At 43.0% G+C, this 16,537-nt stretch overlaps 1 protein-coding gene across 5 annotated transcripts in view; it reads right to left on the bottom strand.

Annotated features, from left to right (window-relative positions):
• The window catches only part of LOC129815445 (inositol 1,4,5-trisphosphate receptor type 1-like), a 168,299-nt gene that overhangs the window by 120,391 nt on the left and 31,371 nt on the right, over positions 1-16,537 (bottom strand). For all 5 annotated transcript variants that reach the window (XM_055869289.1, XM_055869284.1, XM_055869285.1 and 2 more), the window contains exons 6-16: positions 16,134-16,292; positions 10,527-10,625; positions 9,680-9,763; positions 9,319-9,465; positions 9,011-9,106; positions 8,835-8,879; positions 7,201-7,355; positions 2,895-2,994; positions 2,447-2,607; positions 2,106-2,247; positions 1,723-1,881 (exon numbers count right to left, since the gene is read on the bottom strand). In XM_055869289.1, coding sequence (XP_055725264.1) covers positions 1,723-1,881; positions 2,106-2,247; positions 2,447-2,607; positions 2,895-2,994; positions 7,201-7,355; positions 8,835-8,879; positions 9,011-9,106; positions 9,319-9,465; positions 9,680-9,763; positions 10,527-10,625; positions 16,134-16,292 — 1,347 coding nt within the window. The remainder of the gene's footprint in view (positions 1-1,722; positions 1,882-2,105; positions 2,248-2,446; positions 2,608-2,894; positions 2,995-7,200; positions 7,356-8,834; positions 8,880-9,010; positions 9,107-9,318; positions 9,466-9,679; positions 9,764-10,526; positions 10,626-16,133; positions 16,293-16,537) is intronic.

Here is a 16,537-nt window from a genome sequence, read left to right as displayed (position 1 = left end):
CAGTCTATGTCTCTGCGTGCAGTTTGAAGGAAGTTGTTAACTAGTGTTAGTGTAATTGAAAAACTAGGGTTTGTACATCGACTGGAAGTCTATGGTGACTGCTTGCAGGACACCCCTTCAAATTAGTGGATTCGACTATTTCAGCCACACCCGTTGCTGACAGGTGTATAAAATAGAGCACACAGCGATGCAATCTCCTTAGACAAACATTGGCAGTAGATTAGTCTTACTGAAGAGCTCAGTGACTTTCAACGTTGCACTGTCATAGGATGCCCCCGTTCCAACAAGTCAGTTCGTCAAATTTCTGCCCTACTAGAGCTGCCCCGGTCAACTGTAAGTGCTGTTATTGTGAAACCGCACACAAGCCTAAGATCACCATGTGCAATGCCAAGCGTTGTCTGGAGTGGTGTAAAACTCGCCACCATTGGGCTCTGAAGCAGTGGAAACACGTTCTCTGGAGTGATGAATCACACTTAACCATTGGGCAGTACGACGGACGAATCTGAGTTTGGCGAATGGCAGTACAACGCTACCTGCCCCAATGCATAGTGCCAAGTGTAAAGTTTGGTGGAGGAGGAATAATGGTCTGGGGCTGTTTTCATGGTTTTGTCTAGGCCCCTTAGTTCCAGTGAAGGGACATCTTAATGCTACAGCGTACAGTAACATTGTAGACCATTCTGTGCTTCCAACTTTGCGGCAACAGTTTGGGGGAAGGCCCTTTCCTGTTTCAGCATGACAATGCACCCGTGCACAAAGCAAGGTCCATACAGAAATGGTTTGTCGAGATTGGTGTGGAAGAACTTGGCTGCCCTGCAGAGCCCTGACATCAACCCCATCGAACACCTTTGGGATGAATTGGAACGCCGACTGCAAGCCAGGCCTAATTGCCAAACATCAGTGCCCAACCTCACTAATTCTCATGGCTGAATGGAAGCAAGTCCCCACAGCAATGTTCCAACATCTAGTGGAAAGCTTAACCAGAAGAGTGGAGGCTGTTATATAGCAGCAAAGGGGGACCACCTCCATATTAATGACCATGATTGTGGAATGAGATGTTGAATTGAGGTGTCCACATACTTTTGGTCATGTAGTGTAGCATAGATTTCCAGTCATTGCACTAATGCTAGTTAGCATCGGCTCATGAAACTACCTCTAACTTCCTTCATACTGGATGCAGAGACATAAAAATGTTATCCATGTTCCTTTATCCAGGTACCACTTGATCTTACTATGGGGAAGTAGATACAAGGCTTTTTTGCCAAACTCCCAAAGTATCCCTTTAAGTGCCAGCAGACAGTATTTAGGCTAATTGCATAAGTGCTGTGGCTTGATCTATAGGCTATGGGTTAAGACTCGGTCTGCTGGAACACTGTCCAGAACAGCATGCGAAAACAACCCCTATTCCCTTCATTTACTGGAGCCTGTTAGGGCCTGCAGGCCTAAAGGAACTAGATACTGTAGGTGTATAGAAGCCAAATGGTGATGACTCCACCTAGACCTCCAATGAACTAAGGGGAACTTCAATCATATTCCTTAACCTCATCTAGTATCTTCAGATCAGCAAACATTGAAAGGGTTGGGGTTAGGTTAAGGGGCTAGGGATAAGGTTGGGGGTAGTGGTTGTTTTGTGACCAGACCAGTCATGCGACCTGTCATGTGTGTCCTTGTGTGGCTTTAGAAGGACCAGACCAGTAGGCCTTGACCATTACCACGTTGCTGTACCTGGTTCTTGCGGTAGTCCTGTTGAGAGTGGCGTAACACACGGTAACACAGGCGACAGATGTGTCTGAAGGGTGTGTGGCGCTGGTCAGCCAGCTCCTCCAATCGCAGCATGGGCCCGTCCCCGCTGTCTGTGAATGGAGCCTGCAGTAACTTGAAGATCTGAACACAAAATTCCATCAGATGGATGATGTTCCATCAGGTTAAAAAAATGTGTTTGGTGAAGGATGACAACGTTCGTTATATAGGTTAATAGTAGACAAAGGAGCTTGCTGCAAAATGTATCCACATTGAAAAAAGGAATCAAGTAACCGTCCTGAGCCTTTATTCACCCCTTCAGTCTGTGGAAGTTCTGGTTGTCCCTTATGAATGACATGGTCCTCTACCTGTTTGAGGATGTTCTGTTCCCTCATGAGTTTCTGTCTCTCTCTGTTGGGCTTGTTGACCATGATCTCCAGAACATCCTGGCCATTGTTGGGGATGTCCACCACAAAGAACACCAGGTCCTCCAGAAGCTTGGTCACCGCCCTGGACGACACACAGGAACGGGAAGTCATACACAGGAAGAGGCACAACCAGAAATATCCAGAGGTAGGCTAATTTTATTTGAGATTTAGAATCCTTAATGTTGATACCAAGAGTTCTAAGGACATTACATTCCGGTAAAGGTTTGGTGCCAACATTGAAGAGGTAAAGAATGCAGAGCACCAAAATTACTGCCATGTACCTTCTCTCGTTCTGAGTGATGGTGCCCTTCTCCAGTTTGCCTGCGATGGAGGCCAACACTTTACTGGCATCGTTGGCAAAGTCCAGGTCTCTGACTTCGGCGGGCGAAACAGGTACGATGGCAAACGCCTCTTTGTCTTCTTTCAGTGCAGACGTGCCGATCTTAAAATAACAACAGTGATGCGTGAATTAGGATGGTAAAATGTAATTATTTCTCAGAAGTAAACTCACAAATAGAATAGTATTCAATAGTGCACCTGGTCATCAGATCAATTGTCTATCTAAACTATTCTAAGGGTATTATTATATTATTGAGTAACGTTTGGGTTGGACTGATTATCTGGAACAGACCAATCATAATGTACAGGAGTTAAAGATTGGGTTAGGCAAACTATTGATAAGGTCTCACAAACTGGCTAGTCTTAATGGCTGGCTGAGCGGTCACTCACGCGTAGCATGACAGGTTTCTCCTCCTCCTTGTCGATGGGGTGGTTGGTGCTGTGGACCCATGTGTTGGTGCATAGGTGTCTGAGCCTCACGTACGAGTTCCTGAGCGCACGCACACACATACAGTATTGTGAATCCAGAATGAATAATAAAGTATTTATTGGACAAGGCCCACTCTAGAACATACCAAGCAGTGCCATACAAAACAGTGGAATGGAAGTGTGCCTCTGATAAATATTCTAAAAAACATCTCATCTGATTCATTCCAGAACAGGGAGGGAGATCATAATAATAGTGGTTACTGTAATCCAAACACAACATCTTATAGCATCTCACATGCATAAAACTCAACCACACACTTGAGTAGGTACCGTAGCCTATATAGTAAGTAAGGAACAGGGCAAGGGCCTGCAGTAAGTCAGTCTAGAGTAGGGTTGCACATTTTGGGGAATATTTAGAGGTGGAAACTTTCCGTGGGAAGTAACGGAAATATATGCAAATTAATATGGAGACAAACACATTAACCTTTTACATCATCATAAGTAGACATAATTGCAAATGATTAAATCCTTCCAATAGAATTTTTTTTTTTAAAGATTTTGTTACGAATTGAACTTTAATTAAATTAGTTGACTTCACATGGGATGATTTCACTGAACAACAAAAGAAAGGGAATATTGAATGATCCCCACTCAGCCATCACATCTCCCAAAAACATTTTCAACATACATCTGTAAAATGATAGTCTAGAAACTAAAGCTTTGGTTGTCTTCCTCTCAGGCCTCCATGTCTTCTTCCTGGACCTTTTCAATGTCCACCTCTTGAACATCAGACTGAGGCCTCATCTTCACTGTCACTTTCCGACCTTGTTGAGGATGGCTTGTTGTCATGCTCAAAAAGACTCAAATTTGCCCGGATGGCAACCAACCTTTCAACTGTTGTATCGGTCAGCCTGTTGCGTGCTTTGGTGTGTGTATTCCCAAACAAGGACCAGTTGTGCTCTGAGGCGGCTGATGTTGGTGGGATTTGGAGGAGGATGGAGGCAACAGGGGAAAGTGCCTCAGATCCACAAAGTCCCTTCCACCAGGTGGCTGATGAGATATGTTGGCACGACTGCCATATTGCATCTCCATCCCAAAGCCCTTGCTTGGAAGTGTATTTCACCAGACTGCCAAGAACCTTGCCCTCATCCAGGCCAAGATGGCGAGACACGTTAGTGATGACACCATAAGCCTTGTTGATCTCTGCACGAGACAGGATTCTCTTGCCAGCATACTCGGGGTCCAACATGTACGCTGCAGCGTCTATGGGCTTTTTGATGTATTTCAGAACTGCAGTTTCCTCTGCTTGGAGCAACAGTGAAGTGGCCAGTACAGATTCCTTCTCTTACATCTGCAAGCAGAGTCTGAACATCAGACAGGATGGCATTGTCTCCCGCAATCCGTGCAATGGCTACTGCTATATGTTTCAGGAGTTTCAGGCTGCTTACCACTCTCTCCCAAAATACTTAATCCAGGAGGATCCTCTTGATGGGGCTGTCCATATCGGCAGACTGCGATATGGCCATTTCTTGGAGAAACTCCTTTCCCTCCAGGAGACTGTCAAACATGATGACAACACAACCCCATCGGGTGTTACTGGGCAGCTTCAATGTGGTGCCCTTACTCTTCTCACTTTGCTTTGTGAGGTAGATTGCTGCTATAACTTGATGACCCTTCACATACCTAACTATTTCCTTGGCTCTCTTGTAGTGTATCCATTGTTTTCGGTGCCATGATGTCCTTGAGGAGCAGATTCAATGCATGAGCAGCAGAGCCAATGGGTGTGATGTGAGGGTAGGACTCCTCCACTTGAGACCAAGTAACCTTCATGTTCGCAGCATTGTCTGTCACCAGTGCAAATATCTTCTGTGGTCCAAGGTCATTGATGACTGCCTTCAGCTCATCTGCAATGTAGAGAACGGTGTGTCTCTTGTCCCTTGTGTCTGGGCTCTTGTAGAATACTGGTTGAGGGGTGGAGATGATGTAGTTAATTATTCCTTGCCCACGAACATTCAACCACCCATCAGAGATGATTGCAATACAGTCTGGTTTCTCTATGATTTGCTTGACCTTCACTTGAACTCTGTTGAACTCTGCATCCAGCAAATGAGTAGATAAAGGATGTCTGGTTGGAGGGGTGAATGCTGGGCGAAGAACATTCAGAAATCTCTTCCAATACACATTGCCTGTGAGCATCAGAGGTGAACCAGTTGCATACACAGCTGGAGCAAGACATTCATCAGCACTTCTGACTACGTTCCTCCATTGAGACAAAAAAACTTCTGATTCCAGGATGACCATAAGCTGTTGCTAATGATAAGGTGTCTGATTCATCATTTTCACCTCGAATAGAAGTAGAGGGACTTTGTCAGAGGTTGCTTGTTGTGAGCGCTGAGGGAACTGCACTTGGCCAAATGATTCTGCATCTTTGTTGCATTCTTCATGATTTGGCATAGTATTTTCAAATGTACACAGCATTTCCTTCTACATTAGCTGCAGTGAAATGTCTCCACACATCAGATAGTGCCTGTGGCATTTTGCTGGTAAGATTAGGGAAAAAATGAGTAAAAAAAACAAACAAATACAATTCCATGTACAGATAAATAGTTAAGCAGTTAGATTAAACAACTCCTTTGTAAGATATATTTTTTAAATGAAACATTTATGGAAACAGGTGAATTAACACTCCTCAGTTAGCAGGCTCAAGCAAGCTAAAACCCACATGATAGCAAAAACTAACTTGCAGAAATGTTAAGTTAGAAATGATTTGCAAACACACTTTGCTGTAGGCTACTATTTACTAGTTAACAAAAAATCATGCATGTCATATAAAATATATTCACCCCAACCAGTAATGTAATCAAAACTTACCAGAAAGCATGTAGTCCTTGGGTCAGACAGTGTAGTAGTGTGGGCTCAATAGCATCTCATTAGTGTGCAAGATCTTGAGAATCAGCTGTACATGTGATGGAAGAATGCACTGTGCATACAGAGGGTTGCAATTCCATTGAATTGGGGATAGTTTAACCAAAATATGCCACAAGACCTAGAATTGCCTTATGTGTATCCCACAAAAAAGGTTCACTGTTATAAGCTAACTTTTTTGATGAATTTAAGCAAAATTCCCCAAATTCTCGGGCTCAACTTTCCATGGAAAATTTCCGGAAACATTCCAGACATTTTCTGACCCTTTGCAACCCTAGTCTAGAGTCAGTCTAGTCTGTGGGAATTATCCTTTTGTCCTCCATCACAGTCAACAGATTATATCCTTCCACCCTCACAACCAGCATGCCAGTTACACTGGTTATTGGAAGTCAAAGCTTCCCTACTGTACATTCAGCTAGGGAGAAAAAAATGACAGACCGACTCACACGTCCACACTATTGCTCACACATGTCCTATGTCAATTTATACTGAAGCCAGCGTAACCATAACCCTGTCCACTCACCCTTTACACTGAAAGTAATAACAGGTGTCTTAATAGGGGAAATTTCACTTGAATTCAACTAAATGTGGCTGATGACAAACAAATACCACACATATGTAATCTAAAGATTATTAGTGTGTGTATGTGTGTCTCTGCATTTCCAGTGGGAGGAACATGCCCGGTTACATTTCATATTGGAACATGTTCCTTAGAATCTGATCTGCGTCAACAGTGGGATACCTACTGCAGTCACTACGTCTTCTGGGGGATTTTCCAGAGATAGTCAATCTTTCCAGACATCCAGACTTTATAGCTACTCTAGCACCTTCTATCTCAATAGACAACCACGTATACCAGGGTGGGATCAATTCCGATTTAAGTCAGACAATTCAGGAAGTGATTTGAATTTAAAATAAAAACTAATTGAAAAACTTCGGAAAGAATAGTTTCTTCTTTGCAGTTTATTGAGAAGTCATTGAAAATAAAAGCTTTTTCAATTATTGAATTGGAGTTTAGTTTAAGTAACTTTAGTTTACTTCCCGAATTGACTGACTTCAATTCAAATTGACCCCAACCCTGACATAGCCTGGTCACTCACCCCTCTCCCTGTACATGACCAGTTCCATCACACAACAATACAGGATGACATCTAAAGATGCATTTTAAATTGACACATTCTCATGGATGTAGTAAAAAGTTACTTTCTAGAAAAATTACTAATTTCTATAGAAATATTATGAGTAATGGAGTCTTTTTGCACAATGCAGTGGCCCTAGTCCTATCTGGGTACCAGGGAGTCCCCCCCCTCTCACAGTGGTAAGGTCCATCTCAAAGTCCTACCTGGGTACTAGGGAGTCACCCCCTCTCAGAGTGGTTGGGTCCAGCTCAAAAATGGAGGAGATGTCGTTGCCATCAGGGACAGACACCAGGGTGTACATGACCTTCTCCTGGGGGTTTCTGAGGCGGGCGCGGAGGTCCACCTGCTCAGAGTCCAGCTGGAGACACAACATGACAACAAAACAGTTTCATCAGATCACTACAGAGACTTTAAAACAGTCTCATCAGATCACTACAGAGACAACATAACAGTCTCATCAGATCACTACAGAGACAACATAACAAAACAGTCTCATCAGATCATTGCACAACCACATGGACACGAGGCACAGAAGAACAGGATCAATGATTATAAAGAGGAAAATGATTGATAGAAACACACAGGTCAGTTTCCTGTAAAATTCCTGGACAATGACTCAAAGAGCATATCGTGTGCAGGAACATACTGAAGAAGGTAGACTCACAACTCAAAAATAGCTCTTCTTTCACCACAATGAGAGCATCAATTTGATCAATTAAAAAAATAGGCTTAATTCAATACTACACGTCATGACCTACTAATGGTATGAAGTTCTAAAGGCTAAATGAGACGTTTCCTCTGTTATCACAGTGTATGGTGGAGTATCAATCACAGCATTATACATAAAGAGAATAAAATATGTATGCATGTTAATATTTCAGTATTTAGGGTAATTAGTTAGAGTAGGTACGGAGTTAAACTGCAGCTGTCATTTTAGTTTGGGTCTTCTGCTGTGTTCACATGGTCACTATAGTGAATGATTGTTTAATACTGTATAACCCTTTTCACTCTATGGTGCTGACCCCAACCTTACTGTTCTGGTTTGGATATTTTCTTTTTAAGTTGTCCTTTCCAGCAACTATAATATGGTGGATGCATAACCAGAACAGCCAGCTCATTACAACTTGGCTCGGTTTGACTTAGTGTGAAAAGGGAACATGTTCATTCTCAGCATCCTGCTCTGTTAGTTATTCAACCATGTGTTGACTAATGAGAGTAGTATGTGTCAGTGCTGTAGAAGTCAGGGTCTTGTAGAATGAATTGTGTGACTCTGAGATCCATTCCTAGTAGTAGACTGCAACCAGCTAGCTAAAGGCAGACCATGCCACATTAGTACCATCACGCTTCTCTATGCAGACACTGCCATCTAATGGTGGCATCGGGGAAATGCTCTTTACTGTGACGGTTCAAGCTGAGATAAACAAGTAAGAAGAGTTACAATAATCACTGTTTCCTGGGACACAACAGTAGGATGTGACTGATTCATTTCACATTGTGTCAACAGACTGGGTTGTGATTGGTTCATTCAATGGGTCACAGGAAAACTCTGCGGCAGGTAGCCTAGTGGTTAGTGTCGGACCAGTAACCGAAAGGTTGCTGAATCGAATCCCCAAGCTGACAACGTAAAAATCTGTTGTTCTGTCCCTGAACAAGGCAGTTAACCCACTGTTCCTATGCCGTCATTGTAAATAAGAATTTGTTTTTAACTGACTTGCCTAATTAAATAAAGGTTAAATTAAATAAAACAAATGGGAACGACTGGTTCAGATGACCCACAGTATTCATCATCCCTCTACATGGTAGGCCATTGCTACCAGAACTGGAGAAGGTGACTCACTGAGGAGCTGAACTCCAGGCGCTCTTCCTCATAGTCAGGGTTCATCTGGAAAACACACAAAGTACACACATACAATGAACAAGCTAGGGCTCTCTTCACAATCAGAGGTCTCAATGTGACTTCCTGGCAAAAATATATATTTTTTGTGTGCGTGTGGTAAAAGCAGTGTTACTGACCTCTGCAGCCAGGTAGTGTCCAGTGGCCAGGTGTTTGAACCTAAACAGACTGTTCCAATAGCCAGCTCCGCCTCGACATGGATCATGCTGCACCACCTGGCAAGAGGAGAAACGCAGCGATCAGTCACATGTCATATCTTACCTTGAAGTTGTGTACATGCACATATTAACAACTTGTCAGCCCATATACACATCAAACTAAAATGGAACTTTTAGTCAGAATAAATTTGCAGTTGTGAAGGAGAAGTAAAATTGCCATGATCTGAGGGGCTTTCTACAATTTCTATTTCTATGCACTTCCTCCTCACCTCCACCTCCCATAAGGCTTTGCTGCTAGTTGCCGAGGTAGCAGACTGGCGTCCAGTGGTGCGCAGGAAGACATACTGTTTTTTCCGGTGGTCGTCACAGGTGAGGAACTTCTCCTGCTCTGCATGGAACAGGCGCACCACGTCACCCTGCCAACAAACAGACAGGAAGGTTGTTACAGAGACTGCTAGGGAAAGTATCACTGCCTTGGGATATATTTTTAAGCTACCTATAACATTTAACAGTGTTGTGTCTTCAACTGGGATACCGGGTTCGTCGACCCATTATTTTCAGATTCATACTCAAGGCAATGTGAACTGTGAAAATCAGGCCTGATCGGTTGAGAGTTGTGATAAAACCAACCCCTTTTAGAATGATCTCCTGATTGTCACCCCATTTCATGAACAGCACAATCTTCCAGCTGGTGTTACAGTTGACCGAGTTCACCTGAAACACCAAGCAAACAAAAAGAGTTACCAGTTTAATCCCTTAACAGCAACACATGCAACAATCATCACTGAGGGAATTTGATTATCTGGTCCGATTCCCCCGGTGGATGGAGTTGCACAGGGTGAAAAGTGATTGCATTAGTTTTGGAACCGGGCTGCCTCCCAGCGTGCGCCAGGTGCCCAGTTTAAAGCCCCCGGGGAAGTCGGCTCAAAACAAAGTGATATAGCCTAGGCTAAATTAAGCATGTGGAGTAATGAATAGGATTCTGAGATTTCACATGCAAAAGTCTTTGTTCTGCCGTCCCAATGAAAACTAGTCTGAAAATTCAAACATATATTTTATGGAAAAGAGCTGTACATTTCTGGACGATGCACCATGCTGTCGACAACATGACCGAGCGGCACATATTACTGTTCCATTTGAGAAGGGCACTCCTCCCTCACCGCTTTTGACAGATCACATCACAAGCCATAGACCGGTGCACCGCGGCTCAGGTTAATAGAACTCCTTCACCGGTACCCTATAACTATAAAGCAGCACACCATTCTCACAGAATGAGCTGCAGACTAGAGCTAAATGCAAATCCTAGACATAATTGATGCAAATGTGGAGGACCATGGCACAATGCTGTAATGTTTGAAATGGTAGGAGGGGGCCAATAACATTACACACTACACACTCCTATAAATACAGTACATACAGTATACAGCAGTGTATAAAACCCATAAGAGAGGAGCTGCAGACAGCGTGAGGGTCTAACCTCGTTACATCCTGGGTTGTCCACTAGTTGATGGGTGCTGGCATGAAGGGGCTGGCCAGCATTCACTGGGTTCAGGACCACCTTGTCCCCTATCACCACCTGGAATGAAAACACACATTACAATTTAGTATGCATGCATTACACATGTGCACGTCAGCTGCTAGGGGCAATGAAACATGAACAAAACTCATTTGAATGTGTGTCTGTCTGCAGTCAAATACAGGACAGTATGTGAAGCTCTGAATCTCAAACTCAATCACTCATCCAGAGGGCCTATTACCAAGACGTAGTACTAGAACAACAATCATGGCTCCACCTTAGGTCACCCTGTCCTGGGGCTCCTACTCACCTCAAGATCTTGGCAGGGAGAGCCAGGATCATTCAAAACAGCTCTAGAGACCTGTCCTTAAAGGCGCGGATGAACTTCATGATTTAGCCTCGATTTAAATTCTACTTATTAGGAAATGCGACAGAACGAGATTTGGGTCTTGGGGACTTGCTTTGATGTGGGTGTCACGTGTGTGTGTGTGTGTGTTCGAAAGTGGGAAGCATTTGTACTTTATCTGTCAAAACTGTACACAGTCATTCCCCCTTTTAGATAACTTGAAACAGTATAGCCAAATTATTTTGCCAATTATATTCAGCTGGCGGGTGTGCGACAGTGGCAAATTGGTTCGACTTTGGATAGCCCATATGTGGAGCTAGTTAGGAACCTTCAATAAATTACAGAATGTAAATGGGACAAAATGTTGATATTGCACATGTTTAAGTCTCATTAAATGCTTTCAATATTTGTACATACATTTCTATAGTTTACAGTTGTTAAGGTTTTTAAGTCAGTGAAATTTGGAGCTATTGACATTTTTAAATATTGTCCCATATACATTGTGTAATTCACTGATGGTCCCATGGACATCAGGATCGGGTCACCTGAAGCTGCACGCCGAATTGATGATTACACTTTATTTGTTGTTGACTGATACCAATGCCACATGATGTTGTTTTCTACCAGAGAAGTTGTTAATTGCCTTCAGTTGTTATTTGAAGTACAAGGCTCCAGCATGGTGCCACTATAAACCCAGTCAGTCCAGAGCTAGATCTGATCTGGCCCTCATCAAAGAGGATTAGATTGGAAAGCCAGCACAAAACACCTGACCTGGGCCTGACCCCTTTTCCTGTCCCAGCCTAAACACTGACTCGGCCTGAGGTGATACAGCCATTTGTGTTGTTGTGGCTGTAGAATGACTCGTGGCCTCTGCTGCTTTAATCCACAAAGAGACTACTATGCTGCACACATGGCTAGCACAACTGACTGGAACAAACCTGATTGACTGAAGTGCGAGCTGGCTGCCACTTAAAGTTGAAGTCGGAAGTTTGCATACACCTCAGCCAAATACATTTAAACTCAGTTTTTCACAATTCCTGACATTTAATCCCAGTAAAAAGATCCATGTTTTAGGTCAGTTAGGATCACCACTTTATTTTAAGAATGTGAAAATGTCAGAATCATTGTAGAAAATGATTTATTTCAGCTTGTATTTCTTTCATCACATTCCCAGTGGGTCAGAAGTTTACATACACTCAATTAGTATTTGGTAGCATTGCCTTTAAATTGTTTAACTTGGGTCAAATGTTTTGGGTAGCCTTCCACAAGCTTCCCACAATAAGTTGGGTGAATGTTGGCCCATTCCTCCTGACAGAGCTGGTGTAACTGAGTCAGGTTTGTAGGCCTCTTTGCTTGCACACACTTTTTCCGTTCTGCCACAATTTCTATAGGATTGAGGTCAGGGCTTGTGATGGCCACTCCAATACCTTCACCTTGTTAATCCTTAAGACATTTTGCCATTGTCCATTTGGAAGATACATTTGCGACCAAGCTTTAACTTCCTGACTGATGTCTTGAGATGTTGCTTCAATATATCCACATAATTTTCCATCCTCATGATGCCATCTATTTTGTGAAGTGCACCAGACCCTCCTGCAGCAAACCACCCCCACAACATGATGCTAACACCCCTGTGCTTCACGGTTGGGATGGTGTTCTTCAGCTTGCAAGTCTCCCCCTTTTTACTCCAAACATAATGATGGTCACTATGGCCAAACAGTTCCATTTTTGTTTCATCACACCAGAGGACATTTCTCCAAAAAGTAAAATCTTTGTCCCCATGTGCAGTAGCAAACTGTAGTCCGGCATTTTTATGGCGGTTTTGGAGCAGTGGCTTCTTCCTTGCTGAGCACCATTTCAGGTTAATGACGATATAGGACTTGTTTAACTGTGGATATAGATACTTTTGTACCTGTTTCCTCCAGCATCTTCACAAGGTCCTTTGCTGTTGTTCTGGGATTGATTTGCACTTTTCGCACCAAAGTACGTTCATCTCTAGGAGACAGAACGCGTCTCCTTCCTGAGCGGTATGACGGCTGCATGGTCCCATGGTGTTTAGACTTGCGTACTATTTTTGTACAGATGAATGTGGTACCTTCAGGCATTTGGAAATTGCTCCCAGGGATAAACCAGACTTGTGAAGGTCTACACGTTTTTTTCTGAGGTCTTGGCTGATTTCTTTCGATTTTCCCACGATGTCACGCAAAGAGGCACTGTTTGAAAGTAGGCCTTGAAATACATCCACAGGTACACACCTCCAATTGACTCAAATTATGTCCATTAGCCTATCAGAAGCTTCTAAAGCCATGACATGATTTTCTGGAATTTTCCAAGCTGTTTAAAGGCACAGTCAACTTAGTGTATGTAAACTTCTGACCCACTAGAATTGTGATGCCGTGAATTATAAGTGAAATAATCTGTCTGTAAACAATTGTTAGAAAAAAGACTTGTGTCATGCACAAAGTAGATGTCCTAACCGACTTGACAAAACTATCGTTTGTTAACAAGAAATGGGTGGAGTGGTTGAAAAACGAGTTTTAATTTCTCCAACCTAAGTGTATGTAAACTTCCGACTTCAACTGTATCATCAAAAAGAAGCGAGACGCAGTGCATGAGAACTCACCAGAAAAGCACAGTGGAAAATAATTTGTCTGAAACTAGATAGCTCACGAAGCTTATTTTAAACACCCAAAGATAAAACCAACACTCAGCAGCAATTATTTCATATCAGCAACAACTGTACTAGCTAGCTAGTTAGATGTAAAATGTAGTGCTTTTAGCCAGTTACCTAACTAGCGACGATAGCTTGCAAAATTTAGCTAGCCTAAAATCCCTAGCTAACTGGCAAGCTAGCTAACTGGCAAACACAACATTTGTAAATATAGCTACTTAAGCTACAAAATGAATGCCTAGTTAGTTGTAGGTAAGTACACACATTCTCAAAAACTGTTTGTATCGTTCAGAAAACATGTATATTTATTTAATTACTAACAAAGTAAAGTGTGGTGTTTTCTGGCACATACACAGCCACCATATTGGTCAGAAAACCTGTTTCTCCCGCCTTTATTTGTTTCCACCATTTTGATCGGTCGACTGACCCCAAACTGACATACACTTCATGGTCAAAAGTATGTGGGAATCTGCTTGTCGAACATCTCATTCCAAAATGATAGGCTTAAACATTACTACCGGACTTGCTTCCATTTAACCACATTAGTGAGGTCGGGCACTGATGTTGGATGATTAGGCCTGGCTCGCTGTCTGCGTTCCAATTCATCCCAAAGGTGTTTGATGGGGTTGAGGTGAGGGCTCTGTGTAGGCCTGGCAAGTGCTCCCACACCGATCTCGACAAACCATTTCTGTATGGACCTCACTTTGTGCACGGGGGCATTGTCATGCTAAAACAGGAAATGGCCGTCCCAAAACTGTTGCCACAAATTTGGAAGCACAGAATCGTCTAGAATGTCATTGTATGCTGTAGCATTAAGATTTCCCTTCACTGGAACTAAGGGGCCTGGCCTGAACCATGAAGAACAGCCCCAGACCATTATTCCTCGTCCACCAAACTTTACAGTTGGCACTATGCATTCGGAAAGGTAGCATTCTCCTGGCATCTGCCAAACCCAGATTCATCCGTCGGACTGCCAGATTGTGAAGCGTGATTCATCACTCCAGAGAATGCGTTTCCACTGCTCCCGAGTCCAATGGCGGTGAGCTTTACACCACTCCAGCCGACGCTTGGCATTGCACATGGTGATCTTAGGCTTGTGTGCGGCTGCTCACCCATGGATACCCAATACATGAAGCTCCCGACGAACAGTTATTGTGCTAACGTTGCTTCTAGAGGCTGTTTGGAACTCGGTAGTGAGTGCTGCAATCAAGGACAGAACATTTTTACATGCTACAAAAATTGCCCGTCCCATTCTGTGAGCTTTTGTGAACTTCCACTTCGCGGATGAGACGTTGTTGCTCCTATACATTTCCACTTCACAATAACAGCACTTACAGTTGACCGGGGCAGCTCTAGCAAGGCAGAAATTTGACGAACTGACTTGTTGGAAAGATAGGATCCTATGTCGTTGTCACATTGAAAGTCACTGAGCTCTTCAGTAAGGCCATTCTACTGCCAATGTTTCCTATGGAGATTGCATGGCTGTGTGCTCGATGTTATACACTTGTCAGCAATGGGTGTGTCTGAAATAGCCAAATCTACTCATTTTAATGGGTGTCCGCATACTCTTGTATACATAGTGTAGATGTGCTTCGCCGCTTTGAAAACATTTCACCATAGGGTTTTGCAAGCTGTGTGAGTTTTGGCATATGTTTTACTTATTTTTTGTAAGTCTAGGAAGGTATATCTGTGACCATATTGCCTTACACATTTGATTCACTCAGTCTGACAGATTGTTCATGTTTCCAGAAGCTGTGATTCAGGCGATCCTATACAGTATGTGTGATCATTGCCATAGGTGTAACTCGCACTGTCTCCTGTAAAGCGCAGCTGGTAGAAAGGATGGACGTATAAAACCATAAAGATAGAACTCACACTTTCTCCTATGTAGAACCATATTGAACTCACACTAATGCCTATGGAGCACAGCTTGTAGAACCATGATATAGATACAGTGGAACTCAGTCTCCTGCACATGCGGTAAAGAAGTCAATCGAACTCGACCAAAACAATGGAAATGCCATGGAGGAAAGATCCTGAATCTCCTCATTGCCCCCCAGAAATGATGAGATTCAGGCTAGTATTTATGTGTATTTCACACTATGTTAAGGTAAAAATCAGAGTATAATGCTTGTATTGATGTCAACCCCAATACATGTTCATGTCATCGTCACCAATCATCTGCATTCCAGTTCAAAATGACTGACTACCTCCACCGATTTCTGTACGCTAGCTATTCTATCAGCTTATAAGAACGGGACTTAGCAGTCACTTCTAAACCTGAAAAGAAAAAACATAAATAAATCCAAAGAGGACTTTAGAAAGTTCATTTTGGGCCTGTTACAATACATCAATCATGACGGATATGACGAATATCCTCTTTGTTAAATCAGATTTGTTGAATGTTCCCCAATCCGGTATCCTCCTATCCCCAATTATGCATTCCATTGACCTCTTTACAGCATCTATGGAGCGAAGCTTGGAGAACCATATAGATCTCACACATTCTCCTTTGGAGCCCAGCTTGGAGAACCATATACATAGAACTCACACTGTCTCCTATGGAGCGCAACTTGTAGAAGGGTTGAATGTAGAACCAGGAGCCTTCGTTCCCGGCTGTGTCCAGCATCACTCTCATGGCATTCTTCTCCAGCAGCGCAGGCAGACGCTTATTCACTGTCAGGTACTTGTTACTCTTCAGATGGAGGAGCTGGGGGAATACAGCAAACATATTGGTGATAGAATATGATGCGATACAATATTACAAGATACGATACAATAACCCAGCAGTCTGTCATTGTGTGATACAAACATTCTGACAAGTTTTGCCTGTGCACGTCATCTTCTTCATAGGGTTTATTTTGGCGTTGTATGGGCTTTCTCGAACCTTATGGGTATGCAGTACGTTTTAGTCTCTCCACATAAACAGAGCAGACTATAACTGAAAGGTTTTGA

Source organism: Salvelinus fontinalis, chromosome 18 (assembly GCF_029448725.1).
Source record: "Salvelinus fontinalis isolate EN_2023a chromosome 18, ASM2944872v1, whole genome shotgun sequence".
NCBI classification, from domain to species: domain Eukaryota; kingdom Metazoa; phylum Chordata; class Actinopteri; order Salmoniformes; family Salmonidae; genus Salvelinus; species Salvelinus fontinalis.
Note: the sequence above shows the minus strand (reverse complement) of the source record. Positions and strands in the feature narration are given on the sequence as shown.